The following is a 24,063-nucleotide window of genomic DNA, read 5'->3' as shown; positions in this document are numbered from 1 at the left end:
GCACCTCTTCTCTCTTCTCTCAGAGAGGCTCTTTGCAATGAGTTACGGAAAGGGTGTCTAGACACCTCAGATACTCTTCAGAGTCAGTGTACCAGGTGAAGGGGCCGTTTTTTTTTTTTTTTTTTTTGTGGTGTCGTGGATGGGGTATCACTCTCCTCGATGCACCAATTCCAGTAGTGGAGTTTCTTGTACATCTTCAGGAATAAATGCTTCTCTCGGTTTCGGCATTCAAAGGGCTACCGCTCAGCCTTCGGTCTTGCCTTTAAACTGAAGGGAGTAGATATTTCCTCCTCGGAACTTTCTCTTCTCATACAGAGTTACGAGATTACTTGTTCCCGGTCGGAAGTTAGATCTCTTCCTTGGAATGGGATTCAGGTCCTCCAGTCCCTGAAGGGTCCTCCCTACAAACCATTATGTTAGGTAACAGATCGCCACCTTACCCTGAAGACGGTGTTTCTACTCACCTTGGCTTCGGCTAAGAGAGTCGGTGAATTGCATGGTCTATCATACGACATCTCCCATTCAAGGGGATTGGGAGATGTAATATTCAGCTTCGTCATTGAGTTTATTGCTAAGACTTAAAATCTGAGGGTATCGGATCCTAGATTCGGTCCCTTCAGGATTGAGAGTCTGTTCTGTAACCGAAGATCCAGACTAACTGGTACTTTGCCCTGTGAGTTGTTATCTTGAAAGAACAGCAGCAAGTTAGCATTGTTTATAAGTACGGGAAGGTGAAGAGGGAAGTCACGAAAAATACAATCTCGTCATGGATTCGCAGAGTAAGGGACTTTGCACTTATTCCTAACCCTCCTCCATAACGGCGACCCAGAGCTCATGACGTCAGGGGCATTGCAATGTCTCTGACGTTAAAAAAGAACTACTCTGTGGCGCAGGTACTGCCAGCGGGCATCTGGAAGCATCAGGCGACCTTCACCGCCCACTACCTGAAGACGTAACCCACAAGAACATGGATACACTTTCCATTGGTCCTGTGCTGGCTGCACAACAAGTCATCTAAAACGCCTCAAGCTCCTTGATGGACAAGTATCAGAGGGTTAAGGGCTGAGGTTACCCAGGTTAGTCTGGGGTGAGTGAGTAGAATTACTGGCTTCTTTCTTTCCTTCACCTTCTCCCCCTTTGGGAAATTTGCACCACAGTTATCAACACAGCTGACCTCACCTCTCTGCAGTTTAGATCCATTTCTCTTGTGTATCCTAAGTATAGAAATAATAATACTTGTTGCGTCCTCAATATCCCTTGCAAGGGGGACTATTGGGTAAAGTTTCAATACTCTCAGTGTTCCTATAACTCAAGTTCCTATTACTAGACAGGCCACATTGCTATTATCACATACACGCAGCTTGCGCAGGCCGGTAATCGTGCAGAGCACAACTATTTTAACAAGGGCAGGGATACTACTGCCTACAATCTATATTGTAGGGTAAAGAAGCCTGGGTCAAATACCAAAGCCATTGGCGCGAACTTCCTCCTTCCTAAGAGGTAAGCCATCCCCTATAAATAGTGTAGGGTTTGTATTTAGTGACGGAACCAATGACAAATTTCAAAGTAATTTGTATTTTTCCTAACGAAACATAAATCTGGAACTATTTATACAAATTGACCCACCAGCCTTGTCCTCTTAGAAAGTCTGCTTTCTAAAGTCCTGCCAGAAAGCAAAGTGGTTGCTCAGCCCAGGTGTGTGAGTGAGTGGAGTAGCTGGCTACACCCAAACCCTCCCGCTAACTAGCGGCTGGGGTGGTTATCCCTCACTAAAATTCTCATGGCTTATCTTTCAGCTCCGCAGAAAGTAATATCCCCTATAAATAGCTCCAGGTTTGTATTATTAAGAAAGATACAAATTACTTTCAAATTTGTGGTTTTCAGCTGGAAAGGTTTTGTGAAACAGAAAACTGAGTTTGAAGTCAATCCCACCAAAGGATCATTCACAAATCCTTAAATACAGTATGTGATTGTGACTATAATGAACTTAATGTGGAAAGAGCCCTCGGTCTTCAGTGGAATATAAGAAATGACTGCTGTACTCCTATTTTTTCTTCAAGCTTTGACCCAAAACCTTCACAAGAAGCAGTTTATCAACCATGTATTCCCTTTTTAATCCTCTTAGGTTTATAGCCCTTTTTCTACTACCCGTTAAGAGAATTATGTGAGATGTTTGTCAGGGGAACAGTTCAGGATGGGATGAAGATATTCCTGAAGAAAACTATAAGTCCTGGAGAATTTCTTTCACACATCTCTACATGTTTTCACATATTAGCTATGAAGATGTTGTAGCTGCAGCATACATAAGATTCTCCAATACTAGTGGGAAGATTTCTGCTGCTTTACATATGGGAGAGTTTAGTGTGTGTGTCTTCTGCAGGCAACAACCATAGCCCAACTAGAATTGAATACAGCAGTTGTGTCCATAAATCTAGCACAACACATTGGAAAGAGCTACAAATTACAGTGATTGTTCATTCTACTAGATAGATTCCGTAACGGTTATGCATTATATTTTCTGGGAGAGAAAAAGGTGTCCTATCTTATTTGCTTATAAAGTGAAAGTGATTAAGGATACCTCTGACAATGCTCATTGGAGATACATTTAGTAGAGTCAAGAGAATCTTGGTAATATTGCATCAAGAGGTTTTAAAGTCAGCATATACTGTTCAGTGACATTTGGTTTGAAAGCCCATATTTTCTAAGAGGACTAAAAGAGTTATGAAAAATTATGTGCCTCAAAATGATATGCCTCAAAATGAAGTTGACTTGGAAGGATATTATGCTGTTATGTATACAGAAGAAGAGGATGGTATGCTGTTAATGAGCCTCATATCCATCCTCATTGTCTTTGAGCAATTTCAGGTGTGCTTTTATCCAGAAAAAGTCTTCTTTGGCCACCTTTGAGCACCACTCTGGCTATGTGATGGGCAAGACTTTGTAGTTGGTGAGAAGTTCCTGTAGGGCCACCATGGTAGCCTCATAAAGAAACCTATCTTTTCCTACTACTGTCTGACATCAAGATCTTCTGGAGTGAGGTAAGGCTTGTTTCCAAAACTTATTTCCAATATTGATGCCTGGCAGGGAGAGTGAGGAACTGGAGCTGTAGATTTGCTTAGTAAATCTATAGTGAAACTCATCTCTGAAACTTTCAGTTAAGCCACATAAAATTTTAATGAATCTCACAAAAGGAAGCTAATACTGTGGCATTACTGTACTACCAATTTGTGTCAGCCTAACTGCCTATAGTTACTCTAATCACAGCAAACTAGGGTTCTTACCCTCTCAGCTTCATAGTGTAGGGTCAACGAACATGAGGGCAATCCAAGTATCAATATGGGACTCTCAACTTAGTGAAGATGGGTTGACCTAATTCACAGTACAATACTATAAGGTTTTCTTACAAACTAAAACACTCATACTTTTACACCAAAATCACAGCACATTCACTTCATTCAGCAGTCATGTCAAGAAGGCCACCACTTGCGGCTTCATTTCTTGTTTCCCTCGTAACCACGATCTCCTTTATTCACTATTTACATTGGCTCTCCTTTGGCTCACACCACAAAAAGAATGCTTTGAAAACACTTGGCACTGTAGTTGAACAGCCTATGCCAACAAGGGAGCTTACTTCCTTTCTTTTAATTGAACCTAATTTCCTTTTGGGGCAAATTTTTGTGAGCTACATATGAATAGGCATTGGTAGAAGAGTACACTTGTAATAGGTGAATTTCAGGGTTTTCATTGTTGTTGCAGACCCATAGACATCAGCTTTTATCCTGGTATCATCAATACTGGAGTTCTCCATGGAGACCCAGAGCACAGCAGCCATGACATGTAGCTCTCACAGTCATAGGACAGCTGTGCATCAATAAGGCACTCGAAGGCATGGACATACATCAGGAACGTATGTCGGTGTTTACCGACACCGAAAAGGACCTTCTACAAGAAGATCCTGAAGAAGAGGTGGCTCAACAACCTACGGAGGAAGAAGGATCCGTGTCAACGATAACTGAAGACCCTCAGTTTTCCGTGACGGCATATCAACCTGTGCCGTCAACCTTTTCAGCCCCAACTCCCCATCCTGATCCACTGATAGCCCGGAGCGAGGTGCTCCTAGAGTCAATTCAACAGATGATGGCAGTGTTTTGCAAGGAACAACAGGAGATTAAGCAAGATCTTAAAGAGACGAAGAAGGAAGTAAGAGAAGTGAAATGCCCGGGCACTTTCAGGGGCTTTCCTAAGTCTATTAAGGTCTCTGACTTCCCTCAATGCTCCGAAACCAACCCCTGGAGGTACACAGAGCATATGCCCATGATGGATGGAAAGCTTTACATCTCATAGAAGTTGGGGGCCAAACCCTTGAAGATCTCCAATTCTGGCCTAACCTATCGGCATACCCAGATTGTTACGTGAGACTGCGTGATGAACCAGCATCTCGTGAGGAGACGGAACCAAAAGAAGTCATGGTCTTTGAGCATGACAAGGCACAGGCTCTCCTGTCCAAGACCCTAAAGGGAGCCGGTTACACCAACTCCAAAGTTTCAGCTTTGAGCAAGAGGCATCCTACATTCATTGCTCCTTCCTCCAGAGCTTTCCCCTTTTCGGCCAAAGCTCTCGACTGTGTGATAAAGGCAGTCGACGCGGGCAAACCATGCCCAGTGCTAGAGGAATGTAGACCATTAGCTCTAGCCATGCCTACCTGGGAGAAGGAATGGAACGAGGTTCATCTAACCCTCTCAGTCTCTAAACTGGATCCGGAGATAGCAGGTCATCAGTTCATTGAGAACCTTCCAAAACTGCCAGAGCATCTTTTGAGAAGGGAACAGGAGACAAAAGAGAGACTAGCCGCTTCTTTGTCGCTTCAGAACTGTATGGAAATGTGTGCAGGCCTTTCCAATACCCCAGATATGTACATGGTCTTAGCCAAGACTCACATGAGTACCCTTGTCAAGGATATGTATGCCTTCGTCAGGTCCAGGAGGGCCTGTAGAGAGCATGTGTTTGCCCCAGCAACGGTCAAACACGAGCCCAGGAAGCTGATCACTTCATGTATCTGGGGCAAGGACCTCTTCCCAAAAGATGTGGTTCAGGAGGTCATTGCAAAAGCCGGCACAGAGAATGGGAACCTTCTCCAGAAGTGGGGCATGTCTTCTAAGAGGAAATCATCCTCAGACACTGGTCTCCAACCTAAAAACAGGAAGAAAAAGAAGCCACGCAGGCCTGCACAGCCTCCAACTGTGACCATGACCACAGTGCCCCAAATGGTTGCTCAGCTGCAAACCACCTTTCAGATGGTGCCCCAGCAGCTAGTAGCTCAATCACCGGTGTCAATCCAGGCTTTGAAAGGCACACAACTACCTTTCACCCCAAAGGTAGAGGCTCAAAAAGAGGCTCCTCAAGAAACCCCTCAAGGGGTAGAGGAGGACGTGGTCACGGAAGTAAATCCTCGGGAAAATCTCAGCAATGAGATGCTACAGGTAGGAGGAAGATTCTTCCACTTTTGGGATCGTTGGACATTCGATCCCTGGGCCTACAGCCTAATCAAGAACGGACTCGGTTAGAAATGGAACAAAATTCCACCCCCTTTTCCTCAATTCTTCCAACACTCCACCCCCTTATTGGAAGAATATACCTCAGAACTCTTGAACAAAAAGGTAATAAGGAAAATGAGGTCCATCAAATTCCAGGGAAGGCTGTTTTGTGTTCCCATGAAGGACTCGGACAAACTCAGAGTCATTCCAGACTTGTCTCCACTCAACAAGTTCATCGAGAACAACAAGTTCCGGATGCTTACCTTACAACACATAAGGACCCTGTTACCAAAAGGGGCGTACACAGTCTCAATAAACCTGGCAGATGCTTACTGGCACCTACCAGTCAGCTGCCCCCTCTCCTCCTACCTAGGATTCAGGCTACAGAAGACAAAATATGCCTTCACAGCCATACCCTTTGGGCTAAACATAACCCCAAGGATATTCATGAAACTTGCGGATACAGTCGTCCAACAGCTGCGCTTAGAAGGCATCAGGTAGCGGCATACCTGGATGACTGGCTGGTGTGGGAAGCATCCAAGACAGCCTGTGTACAAGCAGCCACAAAGGTGATCCAGTTCCTAGAACACCTAGGCTTAGAGATCAACCACAAGAAGTCTCGCCTTTCTCCAACTCAGGAGTTTCAATGGTTAGGAATCCATTGGAACTTGCAGTCACATCGTCTCTCCATTCCATTGAAGAAGAGGAAGGAGATAGCGGGATCTGTCAAGAGACTACTGAAACTCAAGAAGATTTCAAGACGCCAACAGGAAAGAGTACTGGGCTCTTTCAAGTTTGCAGCAGTGACAGACCCAGTACTAAAAGCACAACTAAAAGATGCGTCAGGAGTCTGGAGAAGATACGCATCAAACGCTTGAAGGGATCAACAAAGATTGACACCGACCCTACTGTGAACGCTCCTAAGGCCGTGGTCAACAGTCAAGAGCCTAACAAGAACAATTCCCTCACAACTACCTCAACCTTCAGTGGTAATTCACACAGATGCCTCCCCGGAAGGATGGGGAGGCCATTCCCATCAAAGGAAAGTGCAAGGGAATTGGTCGCACCATTTCAAAACTTTCAACATCAACATCTTAGAAGCTAAGGCAGTCTTCCTAATGTTGAAGAAACTATCCCCTCACAGATCAGCCCACATCAGACTGGTCTTGGACAGCGAGGTAATAGTGAAATGTCTAATCCGACAAGGCTCAAGATCACCTCACATCAATCACGTGATGCTACCCATCTTCCGCCTGGCAAGGAAGAGGAGATGGCACTTATCAGCAGTTCACCTGCAAGGGTTTCGCAATGTGACGGCGTATGCTCTATCCAGGCGAAAGCCGATAGAGACAGAATGGTCCCTAGACGCAGACTCATTCTCCTTCATCTTGGAAAAAGTCCCAGAACTGCAGATCAACCTCTTGGCAACAAGCGACAACAAGAAACTACCTCGATATGTAGCCCCTTACGAGGACCCTCAGGCAGAAGCGATAGATGCCATGTCTCTCGATTGGAACAGATGGAATCAAATCTATCTGTTCCCACCAACTAACCTCCTGCTGAAGGTCCTCAACAAGCTAAGATCCTTCAGAGGATCAGCAGCAGTAGTGGCCCCCCAATGGCCCAGAAGCAATTGGTTCCCTCTAGTTCTAGAATTGAAACTGAAGCTGTTCCCCCTACCGAACCCCAACTGGTTCAGAAGTCGACTGTCTACGCTTCATACTTGAGAACCAAAAACCTACATCTTATGATTTTCTCGCCTTAGCAGCCAAGAAAAGGTTTGGGATCTCAAAAGACAACATCGACTTTATAAAAGAATACAAGTCAAAGTCAACTAGAAGACAATACGAATCGTCTTGGAAGAAATGAGTTTCCTTCGTAAAAACAATGAAACCGACAGAAATTTCAATAGATTTCTGCCTCTCCTTCTTCATCTACCTACATGAACAAGGTCTAGCTTCCACCACAATAACTGCGTGTTAGTCAGCTTTGACTAGACCTCTTCTTTCCGCCTTTCAGGTGGACCTTTCAAGTGAAATCTTCAATAAGATTCCGAAAGCATGCACCAGACTCAAACTAGCAACCCCTCCGAAGCCCATATCATGGTCTTTGGACAAAGTCTTGCACTATGCTTCGAACATGAACAGCGAGGATTGCACCTTAAAGGATCTAACACAGAAAGTAATATTCCTCTTTGCTATAGCCTCAGGGGCTAGAGTTAGTGAAATAGCTGCCTTATCCAGAAATGAAGGCCATATTCATGAAGAGGGAGAACTGAACCTTTTCCCCGATCCTACTTTTCTCGCCAAAAACGAGCTGCCCACCAAAAGGTGGGGTCCTTGGAGAATCTGCCCTCTGAAGGAAGATGTCTCTCTATGTCCTGTAGTGTGTCTTAAGGTCTATCTTCGTAGAACTTCAGACTTCAAGGAGGGACAGCTCTTCCGAAGGTGACACCTCAGGATCAAAACTATCCCTAAAACAACTGAGGGCAAAACTCACCTACTTTATTTGCAGAGTGGATCCTGACAGTACACCCGCAGGTCATGATCCAAGAAAAGTTGCTTCTTCGTTGAACTTCTTTCAACACATGGACTTTGATAGACTCCGCTCATATACGGGTTGGAAATCATCCAGAGTCTTCTATAAACATTATGCGAAGGCAAGTGCACGAGATAAAACACCTTGTGGTGGCGGCAGGTAGTGTCATAAAACACTACGATGAACAGTGGACTGTTTCAGGACTTAACAGTGTATTGGGTGAACAGGTGTTAGCACCTTCGAGTGTAATACCTTTTAGTAAAAATCATTATGGTGATTTACGGACTGTTCTATATAGGTGCAGAATCTAACCAATAACACCAGTGCCGTGTTAGAATTTGTACACAGTGTTGAAGCATATCCAACATCTAAGTGAAAGCAAACACATTAATTTCACAATATTGAGTGGCATTTACCAAATGAATTAATATATGTATATTCTTCCCTTACAGGTTAGAAATATATATATATATATACCAAGATATTCATATATGCAGGCTAGATTCCTTCTACCGATACATTACCATTTGTTTTTATTTTTTGTCTATGAAAATAAAGAACTAAAAGAATGTATCTGCATCTTCTTCATCCCAGAAGTAAGAATAAAATTGTCCAGAGCCTTTTATTTTCCTAAAATAAAATCTTGTTAATAGAATTTCTAAAAGAACAACCTGGTAATCTCAAAGAAGTTTCCCTCTTGTTCGTACAGGAATACAAATTTTGAATCCTTACAGTAGAAGTCGAAAATTTCCCTGCAGGGGGTAGGAAGCCCTAAGAGTTCCAAACTTAGAGGATATGACAAATAACGGTAATGTCATATATATAAGGTCTAGGAGACCATATAAGGAACTCATTCAAATTAAAGGCACTTATACAAACCCACAGATATAGTACTTTCAAGTAATTCTCTGGTAAACTTCCATCAGGACGACATGGCTGAGCCCAAAAAACGGATTTTGAGTAAAGCAAAAAATCTATTTTTGGGTGATATGGCCATGTCGTCCTGATGGACCCTCTCTTCTTTCAAAAGGAGATCAGCAACTAAGTAATGAAAGACCCCACCCGAAACTACTCTATCTGCAGCTATTCCTGCTTAAATGCAACAAGGAATAAGGTGCCGTAGTAGTACAGGGAGGGGGTCCACCGGGTACCTTGATAACGGCTCTCCTTCATTCGCCACTCTTCCCCCTCAAAGAGTAAAATCTATTCAGGGTGAAGATTGCCATGTGTCGTTTCAAAAAATACCTCCCTTGATATTATGCGATATCCTTAAAGTTATATTAAGGATTCTCGCACCAGGAGTTAGAATTCTGGAGACCTATGGTTAATTCTCTGGGAGTATCACTGCAGCTAAATATCCCTCAGAAAGCTGCCTTAAGGAACCCTCCATTAGGACGACATGGCCATATCACCCAAAAATAGATTTTTCACTTTGCTGCGAGAGCAAACCAAAATTTGCAAGCGAGGTGGGGCCTCACTGCCAAAAGGAAGGTCGAAGCCCAAAAGCAAACCTACTTCAAGAAGAAACAGAGATTTACCCCTTACAAGACGAACCGAGATCACTACCATCAATCGTCTGTTACCCACTTGTCATCACAGTCTCCCGCTGCTTCGACGACTCTACAACCGAATCCCCCTCAACAGGTGGTCTACCTCACTGCTCCCCCAGGTACACAACCCAACCCTGTTTGAATGCCCTCACCTGCATACAACCCTAGCTACGAACCCTCAGGTTCCTTTCGTGGACACCAGGGAGGTAGCTACAGGGGTAGAGGACAGTTCCATCAACGAGGCGGACCTAGGACAAGAGGTGCTCGAGGAGGGAAAGGTCCTAGATTCACTCCCTCGCAATGATATAGTCCCGGGAGGGGGGAGACTTTACCACTTTCGAGACCATTGGACCTTCAGTCCGTGGGCTCACAGCATAGTCTCCAAAGGTTTGTGGTGGAAATGGTCACAAGGTTCTCCTCCTCCACCAGTGGCCTTCTTCCAGAAACCCACTACCATACTGAGAGAGTACACCACAGAGTTACTCAAGAAAAAAGCAATCAAACGGGTTCGATCGCTGAAGTTCCAAGGCTGCCTGTTCACAGTTCCGAAGAAAGGCTCGTCGGCATTGAGAGTGGTCCTGGACATGTCAAAGCTAAATTCTTACATCCTCTGCGACAGGTTCCGGATGCTGACTATCTCTCAGGTACGGACCTTACTTCCCCTTGGGGTCGTCACCCCCTCTATCGATCTTACCGACGCCTATTATCACGTACCAATAGCTCGAAACTTCTCTCCTTACCTAGGTTTCCGTCTAGGCAGGAAAGCCTTTGCGTTCAAAGTCATGCCCTTCGGCCTCAACATTGCACCCAGGATAGTGATACCTCGGTACTCGACCATAATCCGTTCGAGATCCGTGTTCGACCTCCGATTTGTTCGAGTACCGAATTTTTTTTCCCCATAAGAAATAATGGTATATATTCTATTCCGTTCCCAAGCACTCGAACAGGCCCAAAATATTAATAAAACGTGTACCTAAACAACAATAATTATCTAAATGTGTATGAAATTGGTCAGAAAATCCTATAAAACAATTTTAAACCATTTACTGTACTAAAATAAAACAATTTTAAACCATTTTCTGTACTGTAGTGAACATACCTTTGAGCAGCGGTTCGATGGCATACAGGGATGGATGTGGAGAGGATGGAAGGGGGAGGTTACTGCTTGGAAGGAGAGTCCCCTTCCATGATGTGGCGGGGTAGTTCTCCTTCAGGAGTTGTTTCTCTCTCCAATGAAAGGGTGGGCAGATCTATTTCAGGGGTTTCTTCTCTTCTTTGTCTCTTCTTTGGAGGAGAAACAGGCTTTGATGTAGCAGCTTTCTTTTCTTTTGTGAAAAACTGGTCTATTGTTAATTGTTTCTTCCTCCTCTGCAGTATTCTTCGAAAATGATACATGACACTATCATTAAACATATGCACTGCCCGGTTTGCTACTGCAATTTCTGGGTGGTATTTTTCAGCAAAAGCCTGCACATCTGCCCACTTGGAACAAATTTCATTGATGAGAGAACTTGGAACATCCTCCCTTACCTCATCCTCTTCTGAAGATTCCTGCTCCACAATCAGATCCTGCTGCTGTTGTTGTTGCAGGTGCAACAATTCCTCCACAGTCAACTCGGTAGAATGGCTTTCTACAAGCTCATCAATATCATCCTTGTCGACCTCAAGCCCCAAACTCCTGCCCATGACAACAATTTCCTCAACGACATCAGTGTCATCAGAAATTACAGGGGTAGCAGTGCTTGGACCCGCCTCTGGTTGGAAACCTTCAAACTCCCTCTCTGTGACACATGATGGCCACAGCTTACGCCAGGCAGAGTTCAATGTCCTATAGGTCACACCTCGCCAAGCTTGGTCAATCATGTTAACAGAGTTGAGGATGCTGAAGTGTTCCTTCCAGAATTCCTTTAGGGTCAACTTCGTGTCACTGGTCACTTCAAAACACTTTCTGAAAAGGGCCTTGGTATAGAGTTTTTTGAAGTTTGAAATGACCTGTTGGTCCATGGGCTGGAGTATGGGAGTAGTATTGGGGGGCAAGAATTTGATTTTGATAAAGCTGTATTCTTCTTTCAAGTCATCCTCGAGACCTGGAGGATGTGCAGGAGCATTGTCCATAACCAGAAGACATTTCATTGGCAAGCTCTTTTCAATGAGGTAAGCCTTAACCTGGGGGGCAAACACTTCGTTTATCCACTCAGTAAAGAATTGTCTTGTGACCCAAGATTTAGTGTTCGAGCGCCACATAACTGGTAGTGCACTTTTACAAATATTATTTCGTTTGAACACCCGGGGGTTGTCCGAGTGGTACACTAACAAGGGTTTGATCTTGCAATCGCCACTTGCATTTGCACACAGCAACAATGTTAGCCTATCTTTCATTGGCTTGTGACCTGGCATCTTCGTCTCGTCCTTGGTAATGTACGTATTGGCTGGCATTTTCTTCCAAAATAACCCAGTCTCATCACAATTAAAGACTTGTTGTGCGATCAAATTTTGTTCATTTATGTACCGATCGAATTCCCCCACGTATTTATCGGCTGCAATTTGATCCGAACTAGCTGCCTCCCCATGCCTAGTAACACGATGAATACCTGTTCTATTACGAAACTTTTCAAACCAACCCCTGCTCGCTTTAAATGTAAATGAATCACTTTCACTGGTACTCGGACTTTTCTTCACTAATTCTTCATAGATATGCAACGCTTTTTCACAAATGAACGCTTCACTAACACTTTCCCCGGCCAACTGTTTTTCTTTAATAAATATTAAAAGCAACTTTTCCATCTCCTCAATCACTTGTGGCCTTTGCTTAGTTACCGCCGTAACTCCCGTTGCAACATTCGCCTTCTTAATCATTTCTTTATGCTTTAAAAACGTAGAAATGGTCGACTTCGCCATTCCGTATTCTACCGCTAAATCGGACACTCGTACACCATTCTCATATTTCGCTATAATTTCCTTCTTCAACTCGATCGTTGTTCGCACTGTTTTCCTCTTCTCCTTCCCCTTAACACTCATTACTTTCTTGGGACTCATTATGAAAGCTAAAAAAGCAATTAAAAGCACTGAAAATCACTAAATCACAACGAATGCTGATCGCGCGTTGTCTGAGTGACGCTCTCGAGAGAACTGATGCTTCCCGAACAAGCGAGAGTGGCCGAGATGGCGCGATCATCACAAAGCCCATGCGGTCGTCACGTGTTCGGCTGGTCGAGTACCGAATTTTTGGTCGAGCACCGCAGCAAAAATTTCTCGAAAATTTTGGTCGAACTCCGAATTGTTCGAGTATAGAGTCGTTCGACTACCGAGGTATCACTGTATTCACAAAACTGGGAGAGACAGTGTTAGAACAACTCTGAAACCAAGGGATTCAGGTCGTTGCTTATCTGGACGATTGGCTCATTTGGGCTCGGTCGGCCCTGGAATGCAACAGAGTTACGAAGAAAGTACTTCGTTTTCTCGCCAACCTGGGATTTCAGGTCAATCTCCAAAAGTCCCGCCTACTACCATCAGACCACTTCGAATGGTTAGGCATTCAGTGGGACCTTTCAAAGCACAAGCTGTCTCTACCTCCCAAAAAGGTAAGAGAAATAGCTTCCAAGATCAAGAATTTTCTCAAACACAAACAGGTGTCCAGAAGAGCCTTAGAAAGAATCCTCGGCCTTCTCCAATTTGCTTCAGTAACAGATCACCTATTGAAAGCCAAACTCAAAGACATCAATCGAGTTTGGAGAAAGAGAGCTACAGTACCTTTAAGAGACAAGGTCTCGAAGATCCCCTCTGTCTTGAAAATGAGGCTACAGCCATGGTCCGAACCGAAGAACCTCTCCAAATCGGTTCCTCTTCAATTCCCACCTCCACAAGTGACAATGCATACAGACGCGTCTCTGAGTGGATGGGGGGGTTACTCCACATCAGATGTTTCAGGGCTCTTGGTCACCCGCCATGAAACACTTCCATATCAATGTTCTCGAAGCCATGGCAGTGTTCTTGACCCTGAAGAGACTCTCTCCTCCGAGGTCGACCCACATCAGAGTAGTGTCAGACAGCACAGCCGTAGTACACTGCATCAACAGAGGAGGATCCAAGTCGCCCAACCTGAATCAGATCCTGGTCACTATCTTTGCCTTGGCAACAGAAAAGAACTGGTTCCTGTCAGCAACTCACCTAGCGGGAGTCCAGAATGTGATAGCGGACTCACTATCCAGGACGAAACCACTGGAATCAGAATGGTCTCTGGACATAATTTCATTCCGGTGGATACTCATACTGGTTCCGGGCCTCCAGGTAGATCTATTCGCAACTCAGATGAATCACAAACTTCCTTGTTATGTGACACCAAACATGGACCCTCAGGCTTATGCCATAGACGCATTAACCCTGGATTGGAACCATTGGAGGAAGATATACCTATTTCCACCAGTGAATCTTCTAATGAAAGTATTGCACAAACTACGCTCCTTCCGGGGGGCTGTGGCTTTAGTAGCACCTCACTGGCCAAAGAGCAGTTGGTTTCCGCTCCTCCTCGAGTTGAAACTCCGTCCCTTCCGGATTCCATTCCCCAAACTGACCCAAGTAATCCAAACACAGACTGTGTCAGATTCCTCAAGGATAGCCAAAACCCTAATTTTGTGGACTTCATGAAGTTTGCAGCTCGTAGAGACGCAAACTTTGACCCGGAAAACGTTCTCTTCATCGAAGCGGACAAAAGGGACTTGACAATTCGTCAATATGATTCGGCCGTTAAGAAACTAGCAGATTTCCTAAAGAATTCAGACCATACTCGTATGTCTCCGAATTTAGCCATCTCGTTCTTTAGGTTCCTATTTGACAAGGGCCTGGCAGCTAGCACTATAACCACCATCAAGTCAGCTTTGAAGATCTTCCTTGTTGGGTTTAACATTAACCTGGCGGATTCCTATTTCTCATCTATTCCAAAAGCGTGTGCTAGGCTTCGACCTTTGGATTGGCCACAAAAAGTCTCTTGGTCTCTGAACGATGTCCTCAAACTTGCGTCAGACACGGACAATGAGTCCTGCTCTTATATCACTCTGCTTAGGAAGACTCTATTTCTAACAGCTATGGCCTCAGGTGCTAGAATCTCAGAACTAGCAGCTCTCTCACGTAACCCGGAAAACATAGATTTCCTCCCTACAGGCGAAGCACTACTTTCTCCAGACAGAGCTTTCCTAGCTAAAAATGAGGACCTGCAAAATAGGTGGTCCCCTTGGAAGATTTTCTCTCTTCCCAAGGTCCTTCGCTGTGTCCAGTCACTACTCTCAAGGCCTTTTTAGCTAGATCTGCCACCCGCTCGTATGGCCCCTTATTTATCAGGGAACAAGGGGGTACTATGTCCATTCAAGGTATCAGATAACAAATCCTCTACTTCATTAAACATGCTAACCCGGAATCATTTCCCCATGCTCATGATATACGGTCAGTAGCTACCTCCATCAATTACTTCCAGAACATGGACTTTGATGACCTTAAAAAATGTACGGGTTGGAAATCTCCTATGGTTTTCAAACGTCACTATCTAAAGAACTTACAGGCCCTGAAATACTCTACGGTTGCAGCGGGGAGTCTTATCTCTCCCCATTAATCTCTGATTATTCCTTTATTCCATCTCTTCTCTCCTCCCTCCTATCCGCCACTCACACCACGTCGCCACTCTCCTGGGTGGTTCGTAAGCCCTAAGTTATTTACCATGTTTAATTCCTATAATTTAACTGTTATTGTATTTACCATTCCTTTAATGTTTAGATATGCTTAGACATGTAAGATTGATGCCTTTTGCATCTGGACACTCAGATGATTCCTGGTCTTCATATTTATTTAGCCTTACGTCCCCTATGTCCTTTGGCTAGTTTGTAATTTTATGTTTACTTACAGTATTATATTATTGTCTTACATGGTGTTTGTATTCTCCTCATTATGTTATTATTGTATTGGGCTTGGAAGGCATTCTCTGGTACATTTTCACCGGCCGTCACAGGTCGACCCAGAAAAGGGATTTTGACGAAGGAAAAATCTATTTCTGGGAAGAGACCTGTGACGCCCGGTGAAACCCTTCCTAGTTATTTTGTACGGACCCACCCTTTTTTCCTTGCCAAGCCATATGTTCTTGCAGAAGGATGACCTAGAGGGCGCGCGTGGTAGGTGTCGGTGGGGTGGTCCAACTGTGTTCTCTAGGGCCTGTCACGGCCCTTCCCTTTGATGAAGGGATTATCTAAATGGAAGACAGCCTTTGAATAGTGGTTTTCACACGCCCCTGTTGTATACACAACACCCACAAGGTGATCGCGCGAGGGTAGTAACCTCTGCATTCCATGCTTTTATCTTTCTCTACTATATTTGGAAGATTTATATTAGAAAAGTGTAAAGAAGGACTTCTTTCACCGGCCGTCACAGGTCTCTTCCAAGAAATAGATTTTTCCTTTGTCAAAATCCCTTTTTCAACCAACCAGTTTTTCACAAAGTTTTTTTCCAGCACTTTGTCCACATTGCTCTCACTTATCAAGTCTGTTGATATTTCCATGATAGCCTCATCATTGGTAGTCAAGGACAGTTACTGTATTTTATTTAGCTTGAATGTGCATAGTTATCCCCAGATTTTCTTTGCATCGACTGCTTTATCGCCAGTTGGTAAATTTCGATGAGTTTTTCTATAAATTGGTGTTGTCAAAGGATCCTAGTATTATTCCCTGAGGAATGTATATATAACCATTCTCTCACAATCTTGAAGAATGTCATTTGCTGGAGCTGTATCTTTTTCTTTGTATTCAGCATTTACCATTTCTATGTGGGATCCTTTTGTCCTCTTAGCCTCCTTAAATGCATTGTCTCAGAGTTTAAAACATCAATTAAGGGATTGCATTGAAACCTTCCGAGGAAAAAATGTCTATTGAAAACATCCCCCTTAAAGGAGCATGTTTACAATCGTGCCCAAAGATAGTCATCATCATCATCATCATCATCATCTCCTACGCCATCTGTGTGCATTGCTTTGGTTCACCAGGCCAAGCCTGAATTTACATAGCTTGCCACATGTTGGATACATCAGGCGAGGATTTGGGGCTATGGAAACCTCTTGTCTGGCATGTCTCTGCTGCCTTGTAAAGGCGAGATGTGCTGCCAGACCCTACTCCAGGTATGACCATGTTGACAGTCATTCTCCAGACCATTCTGTTGGAAGTGAGGGTTTCCATATTAGTTGGTAGAATTCTGCATTTCTTTAAGGTTAACTTGGTTTGGTCTATATCTCTTCTTTTGACCGCCAGGTCTTCGATCACCGTATTTTAGTGGTCCACATAAAATTTCCTTTTGGGATACATTTGTCAGGGATACAAATTTGTGACCAAACCATTGTAATTGGTGTTTGGATTACATGGCTCCTATGCTTGTGCATCCTGTTCATTCCAGAGTTGGTGTGTGTGTGTGTGTGTGGAATCTGATTTTTCCAGTTTAGGCCCAAAATATTCTGGTGCTGTGTGGCTCCTGTAAAGGACAGCCCAGTTGCATGTGTAGTGGACTTGCTCCCGTCAATCTGCCTTATTACTATAGGGACTTGATTTGGTCACTTTTTGCTCCCCCTGCAATATTATTTATGTTAGATGAAGAAGGCTTGAGATTGGGTATAAGCTCACAAACCTGACCGAATAACTTAGTGTCAGGTAGCAAGGGAAAACCTTGATGATCTAATCTGTTGCCCCTCTGCATACTACTGCTGAACTGAAGAGTTAAAAAAATTATGTATCTTGACTCTTGCCTCAATACTTGTCCTCAGTGCATGCTTCATCCCTTAGGGAATACCAGTAGCCTTTGTCTCCAGGGACTAACCCACAAGGAAGTGGGACACTCAGTTGATTTAACTCAATAGTCATGATGATGTGCCATGTGGCACTTGGAGCCAACAAGTGAGAGTTAAGGTGCTTGTGGTGAACAGTATTCTTAGATCATCATATAAAGATGCAACTGCTCTATTAATAAATGTGCCACTCCTCCAAACATCTTGTACATATAATAACTTTCAAAATATCCCATCCATCTTGCTTTTATGTACTTTCCTTAACTGGCAAAACTTTTACATCCTTATCCTTTATCTGTGGGATGTGAGTCAGGTCCTTAGTCACTTTATTTCTACTTTCAATCTTTTAACATTACCTTTGTTGTTATTCCAGCATTTTTTCCTCTTTCTTTGTGCTTTTCAAACCGAATGCATTTCTTTCATTACCTATCCTTGCCTCTTTTTCCCATTTGACCTTTTCCTGCATATGTGGATTTCAGTGCTAGTTCTTTTTATCATTGGGTGGACCCCTACCAGGTGTTTACATATAATCTAAGGCTACTTAAAACCAATTCCTTAAATCCTTCTTTTATTTCCTGATCTTTTAATTTACACCACTTTCTATCTTAGGCTGTGCTGTCTTTTTCCCCTGCCCAACTTATCTTATCTAAAAGTGTGATACCACTAATTGGTGTTGTGTACTGACAGTTTCACCTTTTATTATCTTACAATATGGATCGGAGTCGTGGGGAATGAAAGTGATGGAGAGACAGAAATTGAATGTGTTTGAGATGAAGTGTCTGAGGAGTATGGCTGGTGTATCTCGAGTAGATAGGGTTAGGAACGAAGTGGTGAGGGAGAGAACGGGTGTAAGAAATGAGTTAGCGGCTAGAGTGGATATGAATGTGTTGAGGTGGTTTGGCCATGTTGAGAGAATGGAAAATGGTTGTCTGCTAAAGAAGGTGATGAATGCAAGAGTTGATGGGAGAAGTACAAGAGGAAGGCCAAGGTTTGGGTGGATGGATGGTGTGAAGAAAGCTCTGGGTGATAGGAGGATAGATGTGAGAGAGGCAAGAGAGCGTGCTAGAAATAGGAATGAATGGCGAGCGATTGTGACGCAGTTCCAGTAGGCCCTGCTGCTTCCTCCGGGGCCTTAGATGACCGCGGAGGTAGCAGCAGTAGGGGAGTCAGCATTATGAAGCTTCATCTGTGGTGGAAATGTGGGAGGTTGGGCTGTGGCACCCTAGCAGTACCAGCTGAACTCGGTTGGGTCCCTGATTAGGCTGAAGGAACATAGAGAGTAGAGGTCCCCTTTTTGTTTTGTTTCATTGTTGGTGTCGGCTACCCCCCAAAATTGGGGGAAGTGCCTTGGTATATAGATAGATAGATGGACAATTTTTTTTACATCTGTTGCATAATCATACAGTATTTTATTTTGTAAAGAAATCATTGTTAACTACCATATGAAAAGCTGCTGAAAAATCTATCATTAGTTTTCCTTTATTCATTTCTTTCATACCATGTCATTGTGAATACTACTGATATTTTCACAAATACACCCAACTACCCATTTAGATCACTTCCAATGACAAGTCATTTTCCAATAATTTCATTCATTGCTTAGCTTCCTCCTTGAATCCTGCTTGTGGTGCATATGCTGTTGTTACATTCAAAATGTGTACACCATAGCACAACTCTATTTTCATTACCCTGCAACTTCTTTGAACACTATATTTTCCTTCATAGGAGGTCAACCCCCCTCCAATAGGTTACTGTATGATATAGTGCTATCCATATACAGTAGTGTACTGGAGGCATCATTAAAGGGTCTTTGCATTATTCCTCCTGCTCCTACCTCTTCTCATCTTTCTCCTATCTTGTGCAGTACTCTTAACATCATTTAATCATTGCACTATAGTGCAACCTCTGTTATGATTGGCCTCTCTTGGAACAGGTTCAGGCCATATGGCCAAAATTCTATAATTCAAATTGGAATTAACTGATTTTTCATTTAATCTTCTTTTTCTTTTGTAAAGTGTTTATATGGTCGTCTATTTGCAACCTAAGTGTAAGGCTATCATAGGCAGTGATTTGTAATTACAGAAAAAATTTATTGGCAGGAGAATTTCCCTTTTTGTTAAAACCAGGAATATATTACTAAACGTGTGTATTTCATTGAGGGTATTTTAGGAAAACAGACAATTTCTTAAAAAGTAATACAAAACTAAAATATCATTGGATAAGGATTTCTTATGTGAGTATTATGAAATACATACTGTATATTAGCAGTGTGAAGATATTCCCTTATACATCCTCAATAACAAACAATTTTCTATTTAGATTCCAAGAAAATTTGTCGTCACAGGGAAGGTGATTAAACTTTTATTATTGCAGATATGGTTTGTGTCTCATCCTTCTTTTGCCTATGTTAGAATGTTCTATGAGATGCCTTTTTGCTCTAGCCAATGAAGAAACTTCAAGAATACTTACTGCAGATAACTCCTCATTTTATACAACCCTTGATGAGATTTTGCAGTTGTATTATGAAAAAGGAGATTCATTTATGCAAGATTTGAATGCAAGAAGAAACCCTGATGGAGAATGTATTGCAGATTCACATAACTGTAGAATAAGGATATTTTTTGAAAACATATTAGTGAACAGTGAACCAGAAAATACAACTTGCTGTAAAACCATGAGGGTGAATTTAGTTCCTTTTGTTATTGGTGAAAAGTTGAATGAAGCATTACATGACATGCTCAACTTTATGAGTGGACCACGTGTTAGAGATAGGCTAAGCCATGGGGAGATAAAACTTGATCATGTTTCTGAAGATATTGCATATCATATGATATGCATTAGTTTACTTGTGCTTTCAATTGAACACTGGAGAGGTGAAAAAGAAGCTGTTAATGAGTATAGATTCTTGTGTAAGGTGAATAATGATTTAGCAGTTACACCACATCTCAAGTTGGATATTTTTAGCCATCACAGTTGTAACACAAAATCCATATACCAGAGTCTCCTTGCATTTAATATTTCAAAGATTTCATCTCCAACTGAAACTTTGATTCAGCTAATGAAAAGTCACATTATGGAATATCAGTGTGCTTATCACCCTAGAGCAGTTCTTCATGAAAAGCTGATATCATGTATATTGAAACTAGAGAAGTGGTCAGAATGGGATAGAGTATCATGTAGTGAAATTCAATATCCTGACTGGGAGACAGGCTGTTTACTGGAAATGCCAGTCTATTTTTGTTTTCCTCCTTTGACAGGTTTCAAGTATGAAACACATAGACTCCCTGAAATTATTAATTTCAAGTTGCATGTCAAAAGCACAAAATACACTGTGTTATATCGAAGTAAAGTGGAAATTGAACTCATATCTTTATGTAATAGGATTATTTGTTGTGCACAATTAGCATTAGATAATATAAAAGATAATTTAAGTGTTAAGTATTCACAATATGTCAACAAAACATTACGCTCCAGGCAAAGAAGCACATATCGCAGACAGTTAGCAGCAGTTCCTACAATAATTTTGAACTTTTATACAACATGTCAACTTATTTTTGCTATTTTATTGATAGCAGATGATTTACTTTGTGCCGGGACATCTCTCACTAATGTTATGAAAACTCTAAAGAAGATTCTGAAACTTCATGAAAATATTGTATCAAACACCAATTTAAACATGAATCGTTGGGATGAAGCACTGAAGAACTCTACTGATAACATCACAAATATTAAAATGGAATACAGTAAGTAAATGTAATCTTTTTATTCCTTATTGTGTAACTAAACATTCCATGACATCAAGAAGTTACTTTTATTTTTATTTTCAGTGCTGTAATGCATACCATACACAGTTTTGTATAATAATGTACATACGTGACTAGAGGCTGACTATGGTAAATTAATGTTGATCATGTACAAGGTCCTATATATATTTCACCCTTCTTTTACCCTTTAATTGTTGAAAAGAAATATATGCATATTCTTTCATAATTGGCACAATATAGCATTTGATTATACAATATTGAACTACTTCCATCATAGAAATTGAATATATTTCAAAACTAATTAAGATATACGAGTTGGGTTCTAGAAGGCTGTCTATGTGTATAATTTCCCTTGCCTAGCTGCCTAACATTGAGTATACAGTGATATTTTTTATACAAAAGCTTCTGCATACAAAAATTTCATGATGCGAAACGAGATTCTCCTTCTAACCCCCATGGGTGACCAACAGAAGGTCTCTCTCCGAGGAAAATTTCATTGGTGAACTACCATCTGTCCCCAATTGAGTTTTGAGCAGAACATCCACCTCCAGTTAAGAAACATAGGTATAATATTTGACCAGATAGTATTCCTCTACACGACAGCATTGCAGACCAGAGGACAACTTTGAGCAATCTCTCTCCCTTTGCAGTCAGTGCCCATGAGGAGAGTGGGGACTGCTCCTAACAGTTCCCTACCTCTGGATCAGAGACTCTCCTGCCAACTCCAAGTTGTGGGGATCCCAGATCAGGATGCTTCAGTTAGCCCCTCCCCGATGAAGAGGATACTAAGTAAGAGTCGGAAGACACTGGCAGAGATCTGCAGCCAGTAATTCCAGGACCTTCAGAAGCAGACGAAGGGGAAATGAACTTTACTTTCCTAAAGGTGCTGTGGTGCATTAGGATGGTAAATGACCTTGGAAAGGCGGTGACTGATCTTCCGAAAGGCAGGACATGGACCATAGACCTTTGTGCCGCACTCCAAGTAGAGGAAGACCCAAATTCCAACTTAACTGGTTGGTTTTAGCCAAGGAAGCACTACGCAAGGTGGAGACCGAGGCCCAGGTTTCTGGCTCCAAAAATTCTCATAGAGCTGGGAGATCCTCCCGCTGGATTCCTGCAGCCTTTGCATGGCAATAGAAGTACAGGCTTTCCCCTCTTCTCTTGATCCTGTGGTGGCAACTCTGACACTGGGTTGCTTGTCAGAATGTTTCTCAGCAGTACCAGTTTCCTACTCTGCGGCAGAGGTGTCGGCCATGGAAATCACAGTCAATGCGATCATGCAAGCAGCCTCTTGGATAGACCACAGGTCTAACTAGGGCAGTAAAGATTTTGATGTACTGTACCAGATGGCCAAGTGGGTGCTTAAGCATCCGAGTCTGTGACTTCGTGGTTTCACAATTGGATTGGTCGTCAAAAAGTGTAAACTCTCCGCAACTCTATGTTCAAAGAACCATTGCTCTTCCCACCATTATAAATAGACACTGCAGTAGAGAAGTGGCAAAAAGAAATGAAAAGAAAAGAAAAGGACTCCATCGTACAGTGGGTAGTATCCTTTCATCAACCCCAGGCTTCAACATCAAGACAGAGAAAACCGTCCAACAAATCAACCCAAAGAGCAGCGTAGAAAGGAGGGACTCGCCCGCAGCAGTCCATCCTCAAGACCCCATCGAACGCAGCCTTTCCCCTTTCGACAGAACCAGGGTCACAGTAAAGGTAGGGGAAAAGGGAGAGGTAAATGCCTTTGCTAGGGAGAGCATTCCTCCCACCCTACCAGCAGTGGGGGATACCTGCAAGCCAATTTGAGGATACCTCCTCTTGTTTATTAGCTCTCCCCCTCTTCTGATTCCTCCCCTAGTGACATTGTCATCAAATCGTCAGGGATCTGCAGATCTTGCAGAGCATGTTGCTGAATGGTGCACTTAAGGAGGTTGACAACAGCTCTCCAGGCTTCTTCAGTTGACTCTTTCTTGTAAGGAAAGCATTTGGATGCTGGAGACCAGTCATCAACCTCTCAGCACTCAACAAGTTCATTTATCAAACACCTTTTGCGATGGAGACCATAGCCATGGTCAGCCAAGAGATAAGTCCTCGAGACTTCATGGTGATCTTCGATCTGAAAGATGCTTACTTTCAGATCCAAGTTCATCACTCCTTCAGAAAGTACCTCCAAGTAATGGTAGTAGGAAAGGTTCTTCAACTCAAAGTGCCCCAATTCTTCATGAGGATCTTCGAGCTACTGTAGTTTTCTTTTGGTGACTATATGACAGGACACTCGGTGGTGTTGATAAGCAACAACATCACCATAGTGTCCTACATAAACAAACAAGAAGGTACTATGTCTCTCAGGTATGCCAACTAGTGGTGAAGACTCTTGAGTGAACAGAACTCATCCTGGGAAAAATGAACCCAGATAGTCAGCATGGAATGGTTTTCATGTCATCAAATAGTGACAGAGATCCTGACTTTGTAGGGTTCTCCGATGATGGACCTCTTTGTAGCTAAACAATCTTCGATCTACTGATCTCTCATTCCAGACCAGGGAGCAGCGTTCGAGGACGTGTTCCAGCACCCATAGGAGGGCCTTTACACACATGCTTTTCTGCCGTTCTACTTACTGCGAATAGTCTTAAACAAGTGAGACATTCCCAACCTGGTAATATCAAAGTAACCACAGATGGAGTGGTACCCAGACCTGCTGCTCCTAGCAAGGCTATGTGAGAATTACCTGTTCTCCCTGACCTTCTATATCACCCTCATGCAAGGATCTACCACAGGGCACCAGGATCCCTTTATCTTCATGCGTGGAGGTTATTCTACATCTCCTCGCTGAGAAAGGCTTTTCTCAAGAAACAGTTCAGCAGATGTCTGGA

The 24,063-nt window shown here is 42.9% G+C and overlaps 1 protein-coding gene across 2 annotated transcripts in view; it reads left to right on the top strand.

Moving 5' to 3' along the window:
* Positions 1–21,446, top strand: part of LOC137631777 (endoplasmic reticulum membrane-associated RNA degradation protein-like) — a 275,307-nt gene extending 253,861 nt beyond the window's left edge. Inside the window, exon 7 of one of the 2 annotated variants that reach the window (XM_068363736.1) lies at positions 19,803–21,446. In XM_068363736.1, coding sequence (XP_068219837.1) covers positions 19,803–21,180 — 1,378 coding nt within the window. In that variant the 3' untranslated portion in view covers positions 21,181–21,446. The remainder of the gene's footprint in view (positions 1–19,802) is intronic. The other variant, XM_068363735.1, reaches the window with a different exon arrangement.
* Positions 21,447–24,063: the final 2,617 nt, after the last annotated feature.

Source organism: Palaemon carinicauda, chromosome 40 (genome assembly GCF_036898095.1).
Source record: "Palaemon carinicauda isolate YSFRI2023 chromosome 40, ASM3689809v2, whole genome shotgun sequence".
NCBI lineage: Eukaryota > Metazoa > Arthropoda > Malacostraca > Decapoda > Palaemonidae > Palaemon > Palaemon carinicauda.
Note: the sequence above shows the minus strand (reverse complement) of the source record. Positions and strands in the feature narration are given on the sequence as shown.